We start from the raw sequence: 23,263 nt of genomic DNA, 5'->3' as shown, positions 1-23,263 counted from the left end.
GTTAAGCCTGTGCTCTAGAGCCCAGGAGCCCTAGAGCCTGTGCTCTGCAACAAGAGAAGCCACTGCAACGAGAAGCCCGAGTACAGAAACTAGAGAAAATGCTCTGCAGCAACGAAGGCCCAGCACGGCCCAAAATAAATACAACTGCAATAATTACAAGGAAGTGGAAAAACAGCAAGTGATAATTCTACCAAGTTATGACAGATGTCAACTCACCAGTGAAACACCTGCAAGTCTCAGTGTATGAAAAAAGTCTGTAAAAATTCAGCTTGAAAGTCACTCAGTCGTTTCTGACTGCAACCCCATGGCCTTTACAGTCCATGGAATCCTCCAGGCCAGAATACTGGAGTGGGTAGCCTTTGCCTTCTCCAGGGGATCTTCCCAACCCAGGGATTGAACCCAGGTCTCCTACATTGCAGGCAGGTTCTTCTACCAGCTGAGCCACAGAGGAAGCCCAAGAATCCTGGAGTGGGTAGCCTATCCCTTCTCCAGTGGATCTTCCTGACCCAGGAATCAATCCAGGGTCTCCTGCACTGAAGGCGGATTCTTTACCAACTGAGCTATCAGGAAGGCCTAAACACAAGTTTATTCCAGACAATTTTCTAGCCCAGTTGGGATTTCTTCAGAGGGGTGTGGCTGGTGAGCGGAGGGGCAGCACGGTGAGACTCACTCGCAGATGCTGCTCAGGGTGGTGGGGGAGGGGTTGTTGGCAGCAGCACTTCCTCCTGCCCTCGGGCCAGGCCAGCAGAGACGGCTGGGCAAGCTCTCGTCTACAGGGGCATCATGCACATAAATGCAGACTGTCAGCCCCACGGGAAGGAGTACATGCCTGACTTCTGCATCACGTCCTCTCTCGAAGCCGAGGTCAGTTAACCATGACGAGGACAGCCTTGCATACTCCAGGCAGTGGAAAAAACAGAGTGTGTTGTAAGCAACTGGACAAGAGCTACGTAGCAGCAAGTAATGAGTATAATATTCTAGTGAGAATTCAGGGGGTCGCAGAAATTTTACTTATTATTAATGTTTTAATCGTCACTTTGTAAAATGTATTAAGTAAACCAGTTCAAATCAAAACTCAGTGTGAAGAATGTGAAATGGAAAACTGCAAAGACATTTTAAATAAATAATTTATTTATTCAAAATAGTTTTCTTAACCTTATTCACAGTTTCAAGTTTAAAATGAAAAACAAAAAGGGGGGTGGGGGAAGGGGGGAGGTGCCTATCCTTGATCAACTGTCACACAAAGTCAAAGAGAAGCAGATCTGTTCAGAACATGCACTAAAGACAGACTCGCACAATGGCTGGTCTTGGAAAAACCCTGTACTTTAGCTTGAAAAGGGTAGGCTTTTCTGTGCGACTGAGAAGGAAACACTGTGGATGCACCAGAAGTTTCTTTAACCCACCTGAACCACTGCAATCATTTGGATAGAAGTTCCCTTCACCAAAGCAACATTTCTCCAAGATAACTATCTCTTAAACCCACGTAGCTTAACATACTTCAAAAATATTTAAAAGTGTTAACTGCCTCACAGCAAGTCTATTAATACTGAGGTACCACGTACTTCTCAAAGAAACGAACGCAGGAGCTCGAAGTCTGACTGTGATGTTGGTGCCTCTGACGAAGAAGCCAGAGAACTCTGCACATGGTTGTTTGTCATGGGAAATGAGAACTCTGTGTTTCCACCGCTGTGCCTGTTTTAAGTGGGTCTTTTCCCTCATATTTAATGACACGGAGCACCGAATGGAAACGCTAGGACCCGAGTGCAGAAGGCACTGACAGCATCTCTGTGGATGCGGCCCCAGGCAGGAGTCACTGGACGACGGCGCTGCTGCCTCCGCCGCGAGCCAGCTGGTCCAGCAGATGGATGAGGAGGTCGACTCTTTCCAAGAGAGAGGCGTTTTTGTTCGCAGTGGCTCTCAGGAGCTGGGAGTAAACCTGCTTGTTGGTTTTAAGGACTATGTCTTCATCAAGGATACTACTGGGTAAAAAAAAAGAGCAAGAGATGAAGAAAACAGTGATGCCCACCAAGAACAGTAAAAGACCCCAAAACTAAACACCAACAGCCCTGTCGTCACTTTTCATGGAAGCAGGGGTCCTATTAATGCCAACTTCATACCTGCTTTCCCAAATCGACTGTTCATGGGCCTGTTTTTAAACACTTATTTCAAAACATCAATTAAAGCCAATGATTATTCTTTTCATAAACAGTCAAGTGTCTACCATGTACCAGAAACTGCTCCTGGTCATGAACAAAACAGACCCGGGTTCCCAGCCTTCATGGAATCCACACTCTCCTGAGGGAAAGCTGGGCTGCTATACGAGTATCTGGGTAAGGTGTGGGGAAAGAAACTTCCGCGAGTCATTTACTTTACCTTGTTTTCTTCTTAGTTGAAGATAGCAGCTTGATGGACTGAAGGAGAAGGAATGACAAGCGAGATTCAAATATACTGAGCAGTTTTGTCACTTCTTCTCGATTAAGACTAGGTGAAGAATCAGCGGCTGGAGGGGTCTCTTCACTCTTAGGCTAAAGACAACAAAAAGTGATTTCAGCTCAGTCACCCCACAGTTACTGCTTCATACTGAAGTGGTGGAGCCAGTCTGAATAATCCAGCAAAAGTTTTAACCAAAAACAAAGAGCAAATCGAGAGGATTTTTGTCCAGGGACAGCCCTGTTGGCCGCCTTGTCTCGGTCTTCTCTGCCTCCCTCCCATGAGAACATTCAGACAGACCAAACCACGTGAAAAAACTGTCTCAAGCCTAAACGGCACTTATGTAGAAGAAACTAAGCCTGAACGAAGCCCTCCGGACTTCCCAACACCACATGCTCAAGGAACAGATGGAAACCGGCCCTGTGTGGTTTGAGAACCAGAACCTGGAAGTTCGCAGGATGGAGGCGCCATGGGAACTCAGGGAAGCTTTCAGCCACAGAGAAGGCAGCATGAACACACGGATGCCGGGAAAACTGAAAGGCCACCCCAGGGAGCCGGCGTAAGCCCACTCACCGTTCAGCTGCAGGCAGTTTAGTGGAAATCGATACAGACCTTTTTTTCCTCCTTATTCCCAGGGTCTTATTATTAACCAAGGTCTATATGGTTATTTAAAGAAACAATTTTAAAATATAACATACACTTGGAAGTTAAAGAAATGCTTAATAATTCCACCAAAAAAATAAAATAAATCACTGTTAATGTGTTTTTATGTAAGTGTTAGTTGCTCCACTGTGTCCAACTCTGTGTGACCCCATGGACTGTATCCTGCCAGGCTCCTCTGTCCATGGAATTCCCCAGGCAAGAATACTGGAGTGGGTTGCCATTCCCTTTTCCAGGGGATCTTCCCAACCCAGAGATCAAACCCAGGTCTCCTGCATTGCAGGTGGATTCTTTACCATCTGAGCCACCAGGGAAGTCCCACGCAAAGCATATGTATTTATGTATTTGTATACATGTGGAAAATTTTGAAAAAGATGGGAATGCCAGACCACCTGACCTGCCTCTTGAGAAACCTGTATGCAGGTCAGGAAGCAACAGTTAGAAGTGGACATGGAACAACAGACTGGTTCCAAATAGGAAAAGAAGTATGTCAAGGCTGTATATTGTCACACTGTTTATTTTGACTTATATGCAGAGTACATCATGAGAAGCGCTGGGCTGGAGGAAGCACAGGCTGGAATCAAGATTGCTGGGAGAAATATTAACGACCTCAGATATACAGATGACACCACCCTTATGGCAGAAAGTGAAGAACTGAGGAGCCTCTTGATGGAAGTGAGACAGGAGAGTGGAAAAGTTGGCTTGAAGCTCAACATTCAGAAAGCTGGGATCATGGCATCTAATCCCATTGCTTCGTGGCCGGTGGATGGGGAAACAGTGGACACAGTGGCTGACTGTTTTTCTGGGCTCCAGGGTCACTGCGGATGGTGATTGCAGCCATGAAATTAGGACACGCTTGCTCCTTGGAAGGAAAGTTGTGGCCAACCTATAGAGCATATTGAAAAGCAGAGACAGTGCTTTGCCGGCAGGGGTCCATCTAGTCAGGGCTATGGTTTTTCCAGTGGTCGTGTGTGGATGTGAGAATTGGACTGTAGAGAGGGCTGAGCGCAGAAGGGTTGATGCTTTTGAGCTGTGGAGTTGGAGAGGACTCTTGGGGGTCCCTTAGACTGCAGGGAGATCCAACCGGTCCATCCTACAGGAGATCGGTCCTGGGTGTTCACTGGAGGGACTGTTGTTGGGGCTGAAGCTCCAGTGCTTTGACCACCTGGTGCGAAGAGCTGGCTCATTTGGGGAGACCCTGATGCTGGGAGGGATTGAGGGCAGGAGGAGAGGGGGACGACAGGGGATGGGATGGTTGCTTGGCATCACCCACTCGCTGGACATGGGTTTGGGTGGACTCCAGGAGTTGGTGATGGACAGGAAGGCCTGGCATGCTGCAGTTCATGGGGTCGCAAAGAGTTGGACACGACTAAGCGACTGAACTGATACATATACACTATACACACACATGCAGGCATATGCCCACTGTACATACTCACCATGGAGCATTTACTTTAAGACACATAAAAAACTGATAAATCTTTTTTTCCATTTACCTGTTCAAATTCCTCCACAAGCTCCTTTCTGATAAGCTGGAACGCATGCTTAGTTCTCACCATTATATCAAGGGCCCCAGATAGCGTTTTTAATTTCCCAACATTGCTATTCTGACCTAGAGTGGCAAACACAAAATGATCGTTCCTTTAAACATAGAGAAACTCATCCAATGTGTTAATGAAAATTCTGATTTTCAAACACTGTGAAGGTAGTAGCTCATGAAAATGCCAAGAAATCTTCTAAATCCAACTTCTGTTTAGTAATTATCCCTAGAGAAAAACAGTAGAACTAGAGAAAGCAATCAACAATCATTGTTTTCTTGCCTCACTATCTGGCTTCATACTCAAGAGTAGTAAACATTTTTTTAAAAAGGAATTAACCATACTTATCATCATAGCAAATTTGTTCCTAGTATCTACTTTTTTAAAAAAATAAAAATGAATCCTGCTCATTCTAAGGAATTCCAACATGGAAAATTCAAAGATGCAAACTAGAAAAGAAGACTGCCCTAGATCACCCCCAGAAAGAGCTACTTGACATTCAACTATGCGTATGCTGCCAAAAATTTAAAAAGATGCTTTTAGTAAAAGGTATTTCTTCCTTTTTTTTTTTAAGATCTTTTTGATGTGGACCGTTTTTAAAGTCTTTATTGAATTCGTTACAATATGGCTTGTTTTACGTTTTGCTTTCTTTGGTGTAAGGCATGTGCAATCTTAACTCCCCGACCAGGGACTGAATCTGCACCTCTACACGGGCATTGGAAGGTGAAGTCTTATCCACTGGACTGCCCGGGAAGTCCCCCTAGTAAAAGGCATTCCTAAAAACTGTTTTGAGTAGGTAATACATTTTCAAAATGTGTAACGTTCAAGTGGGCCGCCCTGCCGGCCACCCTGCCTTCTCCCCAGAAGAGACAGTGCCATCAGTTTCGTGTCCATCCTTCCAGAGACACTGTATAAACAGGTACACATTAAATTCATTTTAATTTTATAGAAGAAAATAACTGAAACCAGTAGAATTGCTGTACTTCAAATAAATGTTTGTTTCTTTACCAGACAAGAGATACTTCTCGCAAGATAATTCTGCAGAAAGGGCACAGCTGAACAAGGTAGAGAAGTGAGTTTAGAAAAAAACACTCGGTGGTGGAGAGCCAGACCACTCCAAGCTGAGGAAAATGACAGAATAAAAGGTTTCCCTTGACCCCTCCCTGCCCTCCCGCCTCAGCTTCACCTTGTCAGGCTCTGTGGTTACCGTGCAGACGGATTCCGTGAGGCCACCACACCTCCACCACCACATCTCCACTCCCACCTTGTTCATGATGATTAAAATCTTTGTCTAAAGTAACTTGTCACAATTTTTTTTTTTTTTTTTCAAATAAGGAACCCTGGGCTGTATTCCAGTGTTTCTAGTCATTAAACATAATCTAACACATTTATGTTTTAAAAAGCATTTCAAAAAACGTCCCTACCCAAAGACATTAACGATGGGCAAATTCAAAAGAAGACAGCATTACTTACATCGAAGAGTGATCCACAGGTCTGCCTCACTCTAAGACAATCCAACACTAAGCCAATGCATACAAATCTGAGAAATAAAGAAGACTTACTGGTCATCTGAAATTCTGCAAAGGCTACTCTTTCTAACTGTACTCTAAGGAGTTCACACGGAGCGTCTTTCAGAAGCTGAAAAAGCTTTCCAGCTTTGCTGTAATGAAGGTCTGCCAGCACCCGGTGCTGCTTCCTAAGCTGCTCATCACCAACCTAGAACCAAAAATAAAATAAATCCTAAGGCTTGGGCTTCACAGCAACTACGTCACCAAATCTCTGGATAACTACATGCTTTTCAGCGTTTTGTTCAGTCCCAGGGCTCTAGCTCTCAAATCTGCATCTCTGTTTCATCGGTCTTTGTGTCACGTGAGGAGGAAGGCCAGCTCCAACCTTCTGTGTGCAGGTGTCCAGCTGTCCCAGCGCCAGGGAGCTGCCCGGAACCCTCTCATGCTGGCATCTGCCGTGAGGATATTAGGCCATCTGGACAAATATAAGTTTAGGTTGGGGCCCCCCTGAGGCAAGTGAAAGAGTCTAGGGCCAGCTCAGAGTGGTGAGAAAAACCCTCTCCAGGTTAAGCTGGGCCTCAAAGGACAATATTCTCAGGATAAAGGCAACCCAGAAGCAAACCCACACCCAAGGGACTGCAAGGTAAGCTGCCTTGGTGCTAAGGAAGGGAAAACAAAACAAAACCATTAAAAAAAAATCCCTGAGAAACTATATAGGCACAAGACTCCTGGCAGAAGCAAGTCACCCTCTCTGAAGGAAGGCACCTAGACCTCAGGCCTCAGATTATTCTCAGAAATACATGGGTTTGAGCACCAGGATTCATGTACAAGACTGTTCATAGTATTGTTTCTAATTAGCCCCCTGGTGGCTCAGAGGTTAAAGTGTCTGCCTGCGATGCAGGAGACCTGGGTTCAATCCCTGGGTCAGGAAGATCCCCTAATGGCACCCCACTCCAGTACTCTTGCCTGGAGAATCCCATGGACGGAGGAGCCTGGTGGGCTACAGTCCATGGGGTTGCAAAGAGTCAGACACGACTGAGCAACTTCACTTTCACTTTTCAGCCTCAAACGAGAACAACCCCAAAGCTCAGCTATCACAGAATGGATAAATAAAATGATATACTCATTTAATGAATCCTAGATGTTCAAGCTGGTTTTAGAAAAGGCAGAAGAACCAGAGATCAAACTGCCAACATCTGCTGGATCATGGAAAAAGCAAGAGAGTTCCAGAAAAACATCTGTTTCTGCTTTATTGACTATGCCAAAGCCTTTGACTGTGTGGATCACAAAACTGTGGAAAATTCTGAAAGAGATGGGAATACCAGACCACCTGATTGGCCTCTTGAGAAACCTGTATGCACATCAGGAAGCAACAGTTAGAACTGGACATGGGACAACAGACTGGTTCCAAATAGGAAAAGGAGTACATCAAGGCTATATATTGTCACCCTGCTTATTTAACTTATATGCAGAGTACATCATGAGATACGCTGGGCTGGAAGAAGCACAAGCTGGAATCAAGATTGCCAGGAGAAATATCAAAGATGACACCACCCTTATGGCAGAAAGTGAAGAGGAACTAAAAAGCCTCTTGATGTGAAGTGAAAGAAGAAAGTGAAAAAGTTGGCTTAAAGCTTAACATTCAGAAAATGAAGACCATGGCATCTGTTCCCATCACTTCATGGAAAATAGATGGGGAAACAGTGTCAGACTTTATTTTTGGGGGCTCCAAAAACACTGCAGATGGTGACTGCAGCCATGAAATTAAAAGACTCTTACTCCTTGGAAGAAAAGTTATGACCAACTTAGACAGCATATTGAAAAGCAGAGACATTACTTTGCCAACAAAGGTCCATCTAGTCAAGGCTATGGTTTTTCCAGTAGTCATGTATGGATGCTAGAGTTGGACTGTGAAGAAAGCTGAGCACCGAAGAATTGATGCTTTTGAACTGTGGTGTTGGAGAAGACTCCTGAGAGTCCCTTGGACTGCAAGGAGATCCAACCAGTCCATTCTAAAGGAGATCAGTCCTGGGTGTTCTTTGGAAGGAATGATGCTAAAGTTGAAACTCCAGTACTTTGGCCACCTCATGCGAAGAGTTGACTCATTGGAAAAGACTCTGACGCTGGGAGGGATTAGGGGCAGGAGGAAGAGGGGAGGACAGAGGATGAGATGGCTGGACGGCATCACCGACTCGATGGACATGAGTTTGAGTGAACTCCGGGAGTTGGTGATGGACAGGGAGGCCTGGCGTGCTGTGATTCATGGGGTCGCAAAGAGTTGGACACGACTGAGCGACTGAACTGAACTGAGGCCAAGTAAATGAACAGTTATGCATCCACCTGGAAGAATCTCCAAAATGTGATGTTAACTAAACAGCAGTAAGTCACAGAAGAATATATACAGTATGGTTTGTTCTATAAAGTTCAAAACCAGATAAAATATAAACATACTGCTTAAGTGATAAAACAGAAAAGGTAGGGACATAATAGAAAATCTGGGACAGAAGTTAATCTGGACGGGTACTGAGAGAGACTCAGCAGGGGGAGGGGCACACAGAGTGCACCTGAAGGACCTTCCCTCCTTAACCGCAAAGTGAGGTACACAGGGCTTTCCTTTGTTATTCCTTAAACTGTACAAATGCTTCACATGTATCCCCTGTGTCCTTTGATATGCATGCTCTATGTCACAGTAAAATTTTTTAAAACTGGGTGATGGATACTTTAAAATTGGCATAGAACCATTTCTATAAAGAGTAACTACATGAAAAAAAAAAAGAGACTAAAATAATACACTCAGTAAATATCTAATTTTGCAAACTAAGGCCTAATCCATTGTAATGGAAAAAATATGCAACATGGGGGGAGGGGAAATACCTACCCTCCAAGCTTTTCTGAAATGGCTACAAGAACAGATGGCATTTAAAATCTATACAGAAATGTAAGAAAAGCAGCACTTCTAACTGGACTGGAATCGGAATGGCAATACCTGGTTCCGCAGGCAGCTGTGGTACATGGACGCCAACCTGTGATGGATGGTTGCAGCTCGGTACTGACAGAGGGGCTGTCGGGCAGACACCGAGTCCACGTCGCAGTATTTCAGGGACTTCATCATCGCCTCGCTGACTTCTTTTTCAATCTGTGTATTTTTTTTTAAGGGAAAGGGAAAATAATGACCATCTCATAATCTTATATAAGAATTTTAAAAACAAATACTGCTCGTCAAGGAAAAGACTGTAACAGATGCTATGTATCTGTTACACAAAGGAATATATAAGGTTAATACTTCTACATAATCCAGCAAATATTATTACCTGCTCTTGAGCTTTTCTAGATAATGGAGCATAATCTTGCTGTAGAGTTGCCATCGTAAAATAAGTAGTGGACAGTTCCCAATTCACTGAGTCCCAGACGGCTGGGTGTATGTCCCGTGTTCCCAAGGACCTTAGAGCTTTCAGGTAGTAATCAACAGCCTGTAGGGAGCACAGAGGGCCGCTGTGACTCGGCTCAAGACGTGACTTAAACTAAAACACGTCTCACAGTCACCCCAAAGCAACTTCACTTGAGAGAATTCACAGGACAGTGTCACAAAGAAAGGGAGAAAAGTACATCAATGACGCTTTTCAGGGACGGAAGTAATTTCAAGTGGGCTGCAGGCCGCCCACCTTTCCTCTAGTCTGTCATCAGCCAAGCTGTTTTACGACTTGTGTGAACCATGAGGATGCATTCCTTCCTTCATTTTTTTTCCTCCTTTCTAAATGAAAATTATAGCTTATATAACTAGCAAACTAGATAAAATATTTTTTGACAAGTCTACAGATAGAACAATTTGCTGGGTTTGACTGTATAAAGCAGCAATCCTCCCCACCTCTGTCACAATGCTGAAATGCACGGTCATTGTATTCAGCCAAACAAAATCTCACTGAATTCCATCACCCACCAATAATTTCTACATTTCTGGTGTGTACTTATCCACTTTTTCTATGAATATATAAACTTAAGAAAAATAAGATCACTTTGTTTTAAAGCTCAATATGCAATGAACATTACTCACTAAATATAATTTAAACAGATTCAAAGTTCTTGACTAAATGCGTGTTCTTGAGTTCTTATACCTCCTCCAATACTAGATAGCACCATTTGCCAAAAAATTTTAGAATTTGATAAACTCAGTTTAAAAATTTCATAAAACTTTGAAATTGTTCTTACATATGAACCAGTTTTTTTGCTCAAGGTTATTTGTTCTTTCTGCTACTGGGGCAGCTTATTTTCAATGATTCTTAGTTGTTCTTTTTATCTTAAGGGTTTATTAACCTCTGAGCTGTCGTGTGCTTTATTTTCCCTAGATTTGGACCACTCTGCAACTATGCTTTCTGTTGTGCATTTAAAAAACAATTTTTATGCATATGAACATCCATCTTTGGATGGATTTTTGCTTTGCGATTTTTGCTCATAGTGTTATGAAGGCAAAGTCCCATCTCATCAGATTAAATATCTACCTGTGTTTTCCTTTGACATTTCTACAGTTTCACTTCTCCATGTCGATCTTTCATCCATTTGACATTTGCTCTGGTGGTAGTTGTCGTTCAGTCGCTGAGTCGTGTCCAACTCTTTGCGACCCCATGGACTGTAGTCAACCAGGTTTCTCTGTCCATGGGAGTCTCCAGGCAAGGATACTGGAGTGGGTTGCCTTTTCCTTCTCCAGGGGATCTTCCCAACCTAGGGACTGGACCCATACCTCCTGTGTCTCCTCACTGGCAGGCAGATTCTTTACCACTGCACCACACAGACTGGGGTGGCTTCAATCTGGTTACACCAATGCAATTTACTGAACGACTGTGTTTTCCCTATCAATTCAACCTGTCGTCTTCACTACTGAATCCTTAGTATTAGGCCAGTTGCTGATGTCTCATCCTGTGCCATCACCACAGTTAACTATTTTAGTTTTATAACCTTTTAGTGGAGCTACAGCAAAGTGCAAATGACAAGTGTGAACAGATGAAGCCCAGTATACAAGAGTGTTACCTTATTGTAATACAAGCCTTCTTCCGGTGAAAATTCGCGTTTAAATTCATCACCTGCGCCACAGTGCGCCTGTGCACAAATCCGCATGAGTCGCCCCGTGTTACATAATAAAAGGGCCGCATTTGTGGCGTCGTCGATTGACTCAAAGTTGTGAATTCCCTTTTCAAAACAAGAAAAGCTTTTTTTCCACAACTGTTGCTCTGCAGTGGACACAGTTTTGCTCACTTTGCCAAAAAAAGAAAGAAAACAATTGCGTAAGCAGGTATCAGCGTAAGCCCACCAGTGTGTCTCAATGAGAGGAGCTCGGCAGCGACAGGATGTCCAGGGTAGCACCAGCCGCCTGGGTCAGCTGCAGCGCACTATTCTCATCACAGCTGTTGTATTCTCTTCACACCTGTTATGTTCTCATCACACCTGTTATATTCTTATCACACCTGTTATATTCTCATCACAGCTGTTGTATTCTCTTCACACCTGTTATGTTCTCATCACACCTGTTATATTCTTATCACACCTGTTATATTCTCATCACAGCTGTTACATTCTCTTCACACCTGTTACATTCCCTTCACACCTGTGTTCCCCACCCCCAGACTTATGCTGAGGTCCTAAACACAAACGCAATTCCTTTAAGGCCATCTGTTGTTGCTGTTCGGTTTCTAAGTTGTGCCCTCCTCTTTGTGGCCCTGTGGACTGCAGACCACCAGGCTACTCTGTCCATGGGATTTCTCAGGCAAGAACACTAGAGTGGATTGCCATTTCATACTCCAGGGAATCTTCCCATCCCAGGGACTAAACTCGTGTCTCCTGCGTTGGCAGGTGGGTTCTTTAGCACCCAGCCACCCGGGAGGTCCATAAGGTGGGACTCTGATCCAAAGTGACTGTCCTCATAAAAGAGACAGATGCCAGCAATGTGCACAGACAGAAGGCCAGGTGAGAAAACAGCAAGAAGGGGGCCACCTGCAAGCCAACGGGAGAAGTCTCAGAGAAATCCAGCCTTGGACTTTTAGCTCCAGACTGTGAGACATCAACTTTTTTGTGAAACCATCTAGTCCATTGAAATTTTTTTTTAAACTCTTTATTTTGTATTGGAGTACAGCTGATTAACAATGCTGTGATAGTTTTAGGTTGACAGCAAAGGGACTCAGCCATACATACACATGTATCCATTCTCCCCCAAACTCCCCTTCCACCCAGGCTGCCACATAACACTGAGCAGAGTTCCCTACTATATCCCTATGCTATACAGTAGGTTAGTCTGTGCTATTTTGTTATGGCAGCCAAGCACGCTAAAACAATATTCTGAATCCTCTTCTCTATTAATAAGCTGATATTAAAGCAAGCAAATAAGAACATCTGAGCAAAGCACCATTTTATAAAGATTCTAGAGACATGGTCCCTTGAATTTTAAGAGGCACAATCTGCATCTTCTCGAATTCTCCTTTCTGACTACCACTTTTCATATGCCTTTACTGACTTCCTCCTCCAGAGGCACCTTAAAAGCACATGTTCTTATATCTCAATTTAAAAAAATATACTATATATGTATAAGTAACAACAAGAAAAAAGCTCAGGTCCTCCCACTAGCAATGACCTCTTGTACCCTAGCACCAAGCACCGCTCACAGGGCACAGGCATACAGTAACTTACTTATTCAGCTCATGCACGGTCCCCAGTTCTCTCCCTCAGCCCTTTTTGTTTCTCATGCTGTGTGTACAGCCTCTACAATTTCACCCATTCCCATGGGTTCAACTATCACCCTGATGTGAATGGTTCCCAGCCTAAGTCTCGCTAACCCAAAGAGCTCTTGCTACCCCACACATTTCTGACTACTAGACCAGACCATTCACTCACATGTCCACTGGCCTCTCACACTCAACATGGGTCCAGAGGACTCCAACACCCTCTGCCTGAACCACTGAAGACCACTCGTTGCTACTCCCAACACCCCCTGACACGGTATCTCTGGCTCTTTCCTCCTGCCTACTCTGGTCAGGACATCCCACCTTACCCACGTCTGCCTGCTGATGCCCTACGTGTCACGTGCGATCTGCCCAAACTATACCTTCTTCCCACAAGCCTTCCAAAAACTCGCAACTCGAGGAAACATCTTCTTTCCCCACTCCTCTACTGTACTGCACTGGTACTTACAGCATTTTTCAGAGATCTGTATTCATATCTGGCTTCCCAACTCGGAAAACTAAGTCTTAGCTGATTTTATATCCAGAACAAAGCCTACCACATGGCTGACTGTCCAACTCACTTCTGAACTGATCTGGTGGAGGACAGAGGACACTGAAATGATAACTCCCAAGGGAAAATAATGTCTCTTCCTACTTTGATTCCTTCAGGATTTAATAATAAAAGATAAACAACAGTGCATCCCTTTATGACATTAAACCAAATGCCACAGTTCTTGGCTTAACTATGTAAAAATCAGCATGATTTACTAACAGAATAGGTGATAAAGAGAGGACTCCAGAAAGATACTCACCTAGTCTCTCACTCTGCAACGCAGCAGCCTGATTCATGTAAAAGACACCGATTTCATTTCTAATGTTACCCATTCTCTTCAGTACTTGTACATAGTGTTCTGGATTTTGACTTTTTAAGTCACTAAACTGCAAGATTTCATTAGCGGCCTCATAACATTTACAACTAACTGAAAGTTGACTTTCTAAGTCTGTAGACAAATCAGTGGCCCATGCAAATCCTTAAAAGAAAAAGAGGAAACATTACCACGAGTCATACGAACCCTTCTTCCTTAGCATCTAAGTAATCTAATACTTTTAAGACAAAAGATCAAATAGATGCAATATAGTATAAACATATTAAAATTCAATTAATACCACTAAACTTTTAAATTTCAGAAGGTCTCTGAATTTATTTAAACAACTGCATTTTCTTGAAACATTAACATCTGATTAAGAGAAGTACTTTCCTGCCTAAAAATATCAAACAATTCCCAAGACCCAGATTTTACCGGATGTACTACTTATTGGTACAGACCTAAAGTTGTCCACTGATACAGAGTAAACCATTTTTTTCTTTTTAATTACTGAAAACCGTTCTTGAAATAAATTTCTGACTGCTACCAGAGGCTAGTTATGTACATTTCCTTCTCCAGAGGATCTTCTCACCCCAGGGATCAAACCTGGGCCTTCTGCACTGCAAGCAGATTCTTTACCAATTTAGCTACAAGGGAAGCCTCGTTATACTGATAGCAAGTTTAAGTCGCAGAAGAAGCTAACTGATAAGCTCTAAAGACTTAAACCTGCCATCTAGTGGAGACTGGAGTAAACTCAGGGGCTGGGCCCAAAAACTCAAAAGAAAAAAGGGCAGTACCCCTGCTGCTAACTTTCAGGGAGCACATCACTCTTACAAAGAGGCACCTTAAGTGAAACTAACATGATGGGAGCTCCAAAAACAAACTACGGATTTTCTCACCACATCTATTAAAATAAAACGGTCATCTGAGAAATTCGGACAGGGAGGAAGGGAAGAAAGAGGGAGGAAGGGAAGAAACCCCCAAGGAAAATTATACATTTCCTCCCTCTGTGTACTCTCTAGATGTTAACAGTCCAAAACTTTGGGATGTGGGTATCAAGTGATATAAACAACTCAAGAGCATAATAAACAATTTCATGATACATTACAAAAGCACCTTATGTCTCATTTACTGCCCTAATCGCAGGTGCTTATATCTATTGGATAGAGCTAAGAGGAGGAATACTGCTGCTGTGGGCTAAAGTCTCCCATCTCCCAGGCTTAAAATCTGACGACTCCAAAAACACAGCCGTGAACCAAGTTCAAAAAATAACGACCTCTGTATCTTAGCCCCCAGGAACCATTCAGAAGGTAAAACATTCATTTTTACGCATTGCTAATTCCTTTTCAAAAGAAAATCATGGGTTGGTCAGTTGACGAAAGGGTTATTACAGAAAGACAGTGTAAAATGGTTAATATGATCGTCTCCAGAGATTATTTTTAGTTAGTTCCAGTTGTATAATTAGTAATTACAAAATACTTCAAAACCGTTTTAGACACAAATACACAGGATTGTGTTCAATGTTAACATTAAGAAACGATGAAACCCTGACATTTCTGGCACTTCTCTGAGCCACAGTGCAGGCCCCCTCCCTCACGTACCCTGGCAGCTGGACTCCCTGTGGAGGCTGTGCAGGATCTCCTGGTCCTCCTTCGTTTGGTAATTGAACTCCTCAAGGTGTGCCGCCCTGTTGCTTGCGTTCTGGGCCAGCATTAGCTGGATATCACCGCAGAGCGTCAAATACTGAGAAAGAAACAGCAGCACTTCAGAAAGCATATTGGTGCAGAGGCAGCAGTAAGTATCTATGTGGAAAGAGCAGGAAGGAGAAAAAACACAGCACGTTAAAAATGAAAGGACACAGTAAAACTTACGAAAATCTTTCCTGTATTTCAAAATGAAGGGTTGTTAAACCAGAGTGGAAAATACTAGGAAACATACAAGGTGAAAAAAAATTTTTTACATGAAAATTTCACTGAGTAAAATTTCACTGTGATTCAGATGCTTTCTCTGATCTCTCCTCCCAAAGCTATTACACATATTCATCTGCAGTGACTTACCATGGCTCTGCAAAGCTAATTTAATGTATCGTAATGCTCTTCCGTATTTCTGAAGACTCATGGCTGCATCAGACAAGACGTAATAGGCCTTTGATGACTTGAGAATCAGCTGCAGCTTCATTTTATGTTGCCAAGAACCAGGGATCATTCCAGATTGACTGGAATAATTACCCTTCTGAAGGGAGCCCACTACGACATGAGGGGGAAAAGACGCACATTTTATTTGAATATAAGTCTCACTGTAAAAAAAAAAAAATTGTTTCTTGATATAAACACACCAGGCTTCGGTACAATTAACAGCTACAACAAAACTGGTAAATACTAAGCTACTAAAACGCAGCGAAGTATTAATAGAACAGCAGTGTCTCAATACTCTTGAGATCTCCAAAGCCCCGCTTCCACGCAGCTGTCAACTCTGTCACTCTCTCTGGGGGTCACTGACATCACTGGGTTCATGACTGCCATCTACTTCCTTTCTCTAGCCTATGGGTCAACCTGCCCCAAAGTTCACCTTCCTGCTGCTGCTGCAGCTAAGTCGCTTCAGTCGTGTCCGACTCTGTGCGACCCCATAGACGGCAGCCCACCAGGCTCCCCCGTCCCTGGGATTCTCCAGGCAAGAACACTGGAGTGGGTTGCCATTTCCTTCTCCAATACATGAAAGTGAAAAGTGAAAGTGAAGTCGCTCAGTCGTGTCTGACTCTTAGCGACCCCATGGACTGCAGCCCACCAGGCTCCTCCATCCATGGGATTTTCCAGGCAAGGGTACTGGAGTGGGGTGCCGTTGCCTTCTCCGTCACCTTCCTAAAGCACAGCTTTAATCACAGTAGAACTCCTGTTCTAAACATTAAAATGGTTCCTCACCACTTATTATGTCATGCTCAGCATCTCCCAGGTTCAAGATTTCTCGTTTTTTTGATCAGCTCTAATGTTTGAGTCTTTCGAAATACAAATGAAAAGTATTTAAGGCTCTTTTATGGTTTTATTCATGCCTGTATTTCTTTTTCCTCTGCTACTGTATGCATTTTCGATGTGTGAGGCATTGTCAGAGAACCAAAGATGAGGTTTTACTCACAAGTGTATTTGTGTGTGTGTATAAAACCATTAAGCACAGCTGAGGATGACTAAGGCAGGCTTCAGGAAGTGCTTACAGGACAAAGTGGTGAGGGAACCAAAGATCTGTGACTCAGACAGAGGTGGTGAACACAGAGGCCTTAAACAAGAGCAGGATATTCAACAGTTGAGAGGGGGAGGAAGGAAGAGACAGAAAAGGCATTTCAGAAAAGACAACAGCGTGAAAAAAGCAGAGACAGGAGTCTCAATGCCGGTGTGTACAAGCTCAGACCTGCACACAGGAGGCACAACAAATGCTGGGGAGGTGAGTCCTGCCACACCCCACTTACGCTCATGAAGAGAAAACCTTTCAGAAAGCTCTTGGTACTATTTTAAACACACGGGCTTTCAAAATACTTTTAAAATTAGCTGGAAATTGGTTTCAAAAAAGGGAGCGGGGATAGGATTGGGAAAAGAAATACAACTTAGATTAAAATGAGAAACTCAGCACTTTTACTTTGAAGCCCACATGTTCCTCGTGAAGTGACGTCCTTGAACAGATCAATGCTTTGTGAGTACTCGTGCAGCTTAGTCCAGTGCTGTGAGGGGAACAGGCTGCCGCTGCTCTGGTAGCCCTGGTCGTCACACGCACTGCTGTGAACACGTTACCTGCACTAACTCACTGAATCCATACAGCACCCCTTTAAAGGAGCACTGCTTTTGTCTCTACTTTGGGAGAGAAAACAAGGCTCAGCAAAGTCAAACAACCTGCCCCAGTGAAGCTGAGACCTGAAGCTGTGCGGTTTGGCTTCTAAGTCCTTGTGTTTAAGCCCTCGACTGCTGCTACTGAAGCAAGGCTTTCTCAGGAGAAGCCTAAGGGCTGAGGGCATTAGTTCCTCACAGCGGGTGACAGGAGGAGGCTGGTTCCTTACGCTCTTGTTAGAAATATCTACCAAGGATCGAAATCACCCTGCTTTATTTTACACTTGAATGAAACGATATCTTCCCCTACTTTCCTTTCATATGTATCCTTTATCTGAATTCCTTTCAATGAAGGCCTTAATTGACCCAAATCTGCTACTGATAAAAGTCCAGTACATTATTCCATTGAAATGGCCTTATTTGCACTTCAATTCAACTTACTTTTGTCCAAAAACAAGGCCATCTGCTTCTCTAGACCCTCAGGACCCCCTCTTGTGGATTCATCCTCATATTTTAATGGGATTGGGGTGTTGGGGTCAGCGGCAGGGAGATCACTTTCTTTTTTGATGCTGCTGTCCACAGACTTTAAACCCTTTAAAAAAAAAGGAGAAATGTTTACATGTCACTGAACATCAACTGGAAATGAAATATAACACAGTATCTGGACAACCAGATACACTTAGGAGAATTTATATTTTGAAAACATACTTTAGAAACTATATTTGGCCTGAAAGTTAGGAAAAACTAATTTTCAATTCATGCTTTAAGGGGGAAAAATATCACAGTAGAATATCACTCAGAATAACATTTAGCTGATTCACTTTGCTGTACAGCAGAAACTAGCACAACATTGTACAGCACCTATACTCCCAATAAAAATTTATTTAAAAGAAGATTAACATGTAGACACCAATAAACAAGTGAGAAGGCAATGGCAACCCACTCCAGCGTTCTTGCCTGGAAAATCCAGGGACAGCGGAGCCTGGTGGGCTGCCGTCTATGGGGTCGCACAGAGTCGGACACGACTGAAGCGACTCAGCAGCAGCAGACAAGTGCCATTTGCGTGTCAAGTACAAGCTTTACTCAAACAATGAAGTCTAAACTGAAACTTACCTCCAGAACGTAGCTCAGCACAAGCCTACAGCGCTCTTCTGTGTCATGACAAACCGGAAACGCACAACTGGGCTTCAGAAACAAACGTTAAAAATTATTAACATGCTGCCAATACAACAAACTCCATCTCCCAGGAATTACTAAAATTCTGCAAATCAATTAATTTTGAACTTTTCTGTGTATTCAGCTTAGTGAGGTATCTGTTTCAAGGTTAATGAATTGTTTCAATTACACACTAATCTTGTTTTAATTGCAGAGTAAATGGATATAAGCATCAACAAAAATCTTGTTTAAAAAGATCTTCCAGTATATGTTGCTTTAAGTACTTAAAATTAAAAATATAATTCTATTACAACCAAAAAAGCAAGCAAGAAATGTTTTAAATAAATCTACATCTAATCCGATAGGTCAGCTCACCCCCAGCGAGCACTACTAATGCTTGCTAACACACAGTTCACAATATCAGCAGTTTAGCAATGTTAACCAGTACTGCCCACGGTCTCATGTATAATGTATACACTTAATTAGGAGCAGAGCCAGTTAATAACCTCTGCCTACTGAGTGATACGATGTGTAAGTAGTTCTGTGAGGCATTCCACCTGGTGAATCTTACAGGCTGGAATTACCGCTCTCATTATACAGAGAAGTAAACTCAGATGTTAGGTGCTGTGTTCAAGCTTGCAGTGAGCGAGTGCTGAGTCCGGGGCCCTGAGCCACACTGTCTGTTCCCAGAAAGTACTGAGATACGGCAGAGCTAACACAAAAGACATGTTTATATGAATGCTATTTCTGAATGCTTTTGATATTGATACAAAGTACTCTGCTAAAAAAAAAATCTGTAAACACACCACTCACCAAATGTAACTGCATTCTGTTGACGAAGCAGTTTCCCAAATAAGGTACCTTTTACAACCAATGATTTTGTTTACAGTAAGAAACATTTTTTTTACTGTACTGGGAGTTGCTCAAGCTGCCAAGTGCACTAAAATTCAGATGGACAGTTAATGACTTTTTCCTGCGGTGATTTAGTCAAATATTTAATGAACACCAATTATGTGCTGTGGGCTTCCTAGGTGGCGCAATGGTGGTGAATCCACCTGCCAATGAGGGAGATGCAGGTTTGATCCCTGGGTCGGGAAGATCCTCTGGAGGACGAAATGGCAACCCACTCCAATATTCTTGCCTGAAAAATCCCATGGACAAAGGGGTCACAGTCCATGGGGTTGCAAAGAGTCAGACATGACTGAGTGACTGAGCACACGTGCACTTTATGGGTTGTAGCCACGGAGATACAGGAGAGCCTATATTTCCAGGGAGCCCATACCTCCAGGGAGCCTGTATTTCAGTGATGGGACACAGACACACGGGAATTTCAGGTACAGATTACCAGCCCCATGAAGGAGAAAAAAACAGAGCATGTTTTATCTAGAGCAGTCAGGGAAGGTCTCCTAGAGGAGGTGACATTTCAATCAACTTAGAAAAAGCCAGCCACAAAAAGGTCTGGGGAAAGGGTAAGTTCCGAGCACACGCGACAACAGATGCATAGGCCCTCAGGTGGGCATGACTCTGAACGTGAGAGACAGAGAAGAAGGCAGTGGGGCTAAGGTAAACAAGAGGAGAAATGAAGAAGAGGTCAGAAGGACAGGCAATGTTTTGGAAGGACAGAGAGATCCTCTAAAAACCTACTTGAATATAAAATTTCCATCTGAAAGTTAACATCAGAGCTTAAAGTAAGAGATTATCTATAAATACGACTGGAAAGTAGTAATAATTTGGAAAAATGAAACACTGTCTAGAAAAAATGGCTGGTATGACAGTCAACGCGATCAACACCAACAGAAACCTAACGGGCAGGAAGCTGTTAGGGTCCACTGGGCTGTGACCAGTCCCAGTGACCAGGGACATGTCCAACCCAGCTGACATGCCCACAGTCACTGAAAGGCACCGTCCTATGGCACAGGGACAAGGTACCAGGTCTCTTCACACATGGATCAACAAGCTGCCCATGCGCTCTGATTCTATGTTCACCAAGCCACAGATGCTGTCTCCCAGCAACACAGCAACTGGGAAGGGGCACCCTGAGGAGAGGGGGCTGCACACTGATCACTGGAAAGAAAAATCTCCCACATGAAAATTAACATACTGACGTATCATTTACACATCTGCCCACCGTCAGTTCACATGTGGGTCAGTGACCCTGCGACAATTATAAAACTGATTTTCAGATTTCATAGAGCTAATGATTATCAGATCCTATATCATGAAGGATTAGTTGAAGTAACGCCATCTTTTGAGAAGCTAACTGTACTCAATTAATTCCATTGATGAAATTTTAATGCAAATGTCAACATGCTTACCCTGATTTGATGAATGGATTTGTATTTTTCTGGAACGGACAGCTCTCCAACAGACTTAATTATAGCTACTGCTTTGTTATCGTCCGATGGGTCAGAGCTAGTGCTGTATGACCCGTTTTCATCGCTGTCTGGCATCTCCTCCTCCTCTTCACTGTAACTTTCATCAGAATTCTCATTTAATGGAGATTCTGAACTTTCTTCTTTTTTAGGTTCATCCAATTGAAAAAGTTCTGAAAGCATGTAATTGGCTGAAGCAATAATCTTACAAAAAGAAAAAAATATATTAGTGACTCACCAAAATTGAGCATTTTAAAACGAAATGAACTTTACTACTGTACTAAGAAATCTGAGGAGATCTGCAGACAGGCATACACACAGAAACATTCCTGATTCTAAGTACCAATGCTCTCAATGTACTGTAAAATCCTCATGGGTTGACATGTTTATTTCCTGAGACTATTCCCAGCCTTCTCTCTTAAGAAAAAATTACAACTGTGTTTCACTGGAGACAAATTTTCATATGTAAAGTGTCACAACTAAAATATTAGCAAGCCATCACTCTGTATCAACCAAGAAACTGGAATTTACCATACAATTTACAGTTCTAGGGGAAAAACCTCCATGAGCTTAATGAGCAAAAAGTCCAGAAATTTCTGGTTTCCCTTAAAATTAGCATTTACGTATCAGCATTATTCTACTCTATTATTTAAGTAATTCTTTATCACAGACATGCAATAGCCTTAACACTATTTTCTAACTTACTAACCACCACCTTAATCTGCAATTAGATATTTAATCCAAAAAGTGTTCTACCACTTTTCTTTGAAACCAGTTTCTCTTGGTTTGGTCTCTGGGAAAATCTTTATCTCCAAATTGAATATGGCTACAATTAAAATTAACTTGACTCTTTTAAAAAAATCATAAATCATAATACTAAGTATCTTTTCTGACTTAAACAGGATACAACAACTAGCCTTACACTGAGACATACAATTACCAAGTTCAGACCACTGAGGTTTGTAATAAGGGTGATGTAAAACCACGGGGTGCAAGACTGAGGTTTTTAAAGAGATGATTTTATATACTGAGGTACAGAATGTGGACCTTATTCATGTAAATGGGTCTTTCAAGACAGACTATAAAATAGTTTTCCACTTTCTAACAATGAAAATACAAAGGAAAAATGGCACTACTTTGTTAAAATTATGTGAGTTCTAAATTTATGGAACAAAATCTGGCGAAATCAATTTTAATATATTTGATTCAATAAACACAAAATATTTCAATATGTAACGTGTACACATGTGCACACACACAGACTCTTCAAAATTCAGTGTGTGTTTTCCATTTAAAGCACATCTCAGTTCAGATTAGGCACAACATGTGGTGACTGGTTAGCAAACCAGATCAGGCAGTTACAGACTATGCATTAGGTGGCGTTAATGTCTAGGCAACCATTCTCTATCAGAATGCCAAAATTCTTTTAGAGGGCGTATATTAATCTTACTTGAGGATGTCTGCTTTTGTCCAGCAATTTAACACAATTCAGAAGCAGGGTTCGAACTGTCCCGTAGTGTTTCTTATTTTGATTCTTCTTCATCATCATGTTGCAAGCAACCCTAAAAGGAGTTTATATCAACTTTACTGCCCATTCATCATTTTCTCCAGACTCAAGTCTAGGCATGCTCTTCTTTCCTTCCAGCAGAATAAAGGCATAAGAAACAACAAAACATTGCGTTTTACACCCCTGCTCTTTTCCCTTTTCCTATTTATTTTGCAACAGTATATAGATGTATATACATACACATTTTTTAAACTATGAAAATCTAAAAGGTATTTAAAACCTTGGCATAGATAGGGAGGCCATATACTTAAAACTTTTAAATAAGGCTACTTCTTCATCTTAACTACTTAAAGCACTCACTTATATAAAAGAATAGCCACTGGCATTGTGAATGGATTTTGGTATTTGTCTTCAGTTTCTTCACAAAGAGTAGTGAGATCGTAGAGCTTCACTATATCACTGCCACTTGCTGGGAAGAAAACAAAACAAAAAACCAAATAAACCTCATTTTACAGTTGCCAATCAAATCAATGATTACTCATTGAAACATTAGCTTACCTTTAAATAGCCAATAGGTATGTCCTTCCTTGGTACAATTAGATTTTAAAAATGATAAAATATTTTGTGCAATGTCTTTTATGACTTTAGTAGAAAAATTAGAGTTTTCCAAATTGGGAATTTCTTCTGTCTTTATCATTTCATACTTCTATAAAA

At 42.4% G+C, this 23,263-nt stretch overlaps 1 protein-coding gene across 5 annotated transcripts in view; it reads right to left on the bottom strand.

Annotated features, from left to right (window-relative positions):
* Positions 1 to 1,109: 1,109 nt before the first annotated feature.
* Positions 1,110 to 23,263, bottom strand: part of EDRF1 (erythroid differentiation regulatory factor 1) — a 33,857-nt gene continuing 11,703 nt past the window's right edge. For 2 of the 5 annotated variants that reach the window (XM_019953000.2, XM_019953003.2), the window contains 16 exons: positions 23,108 to 23,255; positions 22,910 to 23,018; positions 22,493 to 22,604; positions 20,986 to 21,246; positions 18,629 to 18,700; positions 17,957 to 18,107; positions 15,764 to 15,952; positions 15,308 to 15,508; positions 13,653 to 13,871; positions 11,159 to 11,382; positions 9,448 to 9,606; positions 9,123 to 9,272; positions 6,191 to 6,344; positions 4,587 to 4,702; positions 2,374 to 2,525; positions 1,110 to 1,979 (listed from right to left, as the gene is read on the bottom strand). In XM_019953000.2, coding sequence (XP_019808559.2) covers positions 1,811 to 1,979; positions 2,374 to 2,525; positions 4,587 to 4,702; positions 6,191 to 6,344; positions 9,123 to 9,272; positions 9,448 to 9,606; positions 11,159 to 11,382; positions 13,653 to 13,871; positions 15,308 to 15,508; positions 15,764 to 15,952; positions 17,957 to 18,107; positions 18,629 to 18,700; positions 20,986 to 21,246; positions 22,493 to 22,604; positions 22,910 to 23,018; positions 23,108 to 23,255 — 2,586 coding nt within the window. In that variant the 3' untranslated portion in view covers positions 1,110 to 1,810. Of the gene's footprint in view, positions 1,980 to 2,373; positions 2,526 to 4,586; positions 4,703 to 6,101; positions 6,345 to 9,122; positions 9,273 to 9,447; positions 9,607 to 11,158; positions 11,383 to 13,652; positions 13,872 to 15,307; positions 15,509 to 15,763; positions 15,953 to 17,956; positions 18,108 to 18,628; positions 18,701 to 20,985; positions 21,247 to 22,492; positions 22,605 to 22,909; positions 23,019 to 23,107; positions 23,256 to 23,263 lie in introns of those variants that run through there. The other 3 variants (XM_019953001.2, XR_011564332.1, XM_070781065.1) reach the window with 3 other exon arrangements.

This window comes from Bos indicus, chromosome 26, assembly GCF_029378745.1.
Source record: "Bos indicus isolate NIAB-ARS_2022 breed Sahiwal x Tharparkar chromosome 26, NIAB-ARS_B.indTharparkar_mat_pri_1.0, whole genome shotgun sequence".
Lineage (NCBI taxonomy): Eukaryota > Metazoa > Chordata > Mammalia > Artiodactyla > Bovidae > Bos > Bos indicus.
The sequence above is the reverse complement of the archived record's forward strand: the minus strand, read 5'-3'. Positions and strand labels throughout refer to the sequence as shown.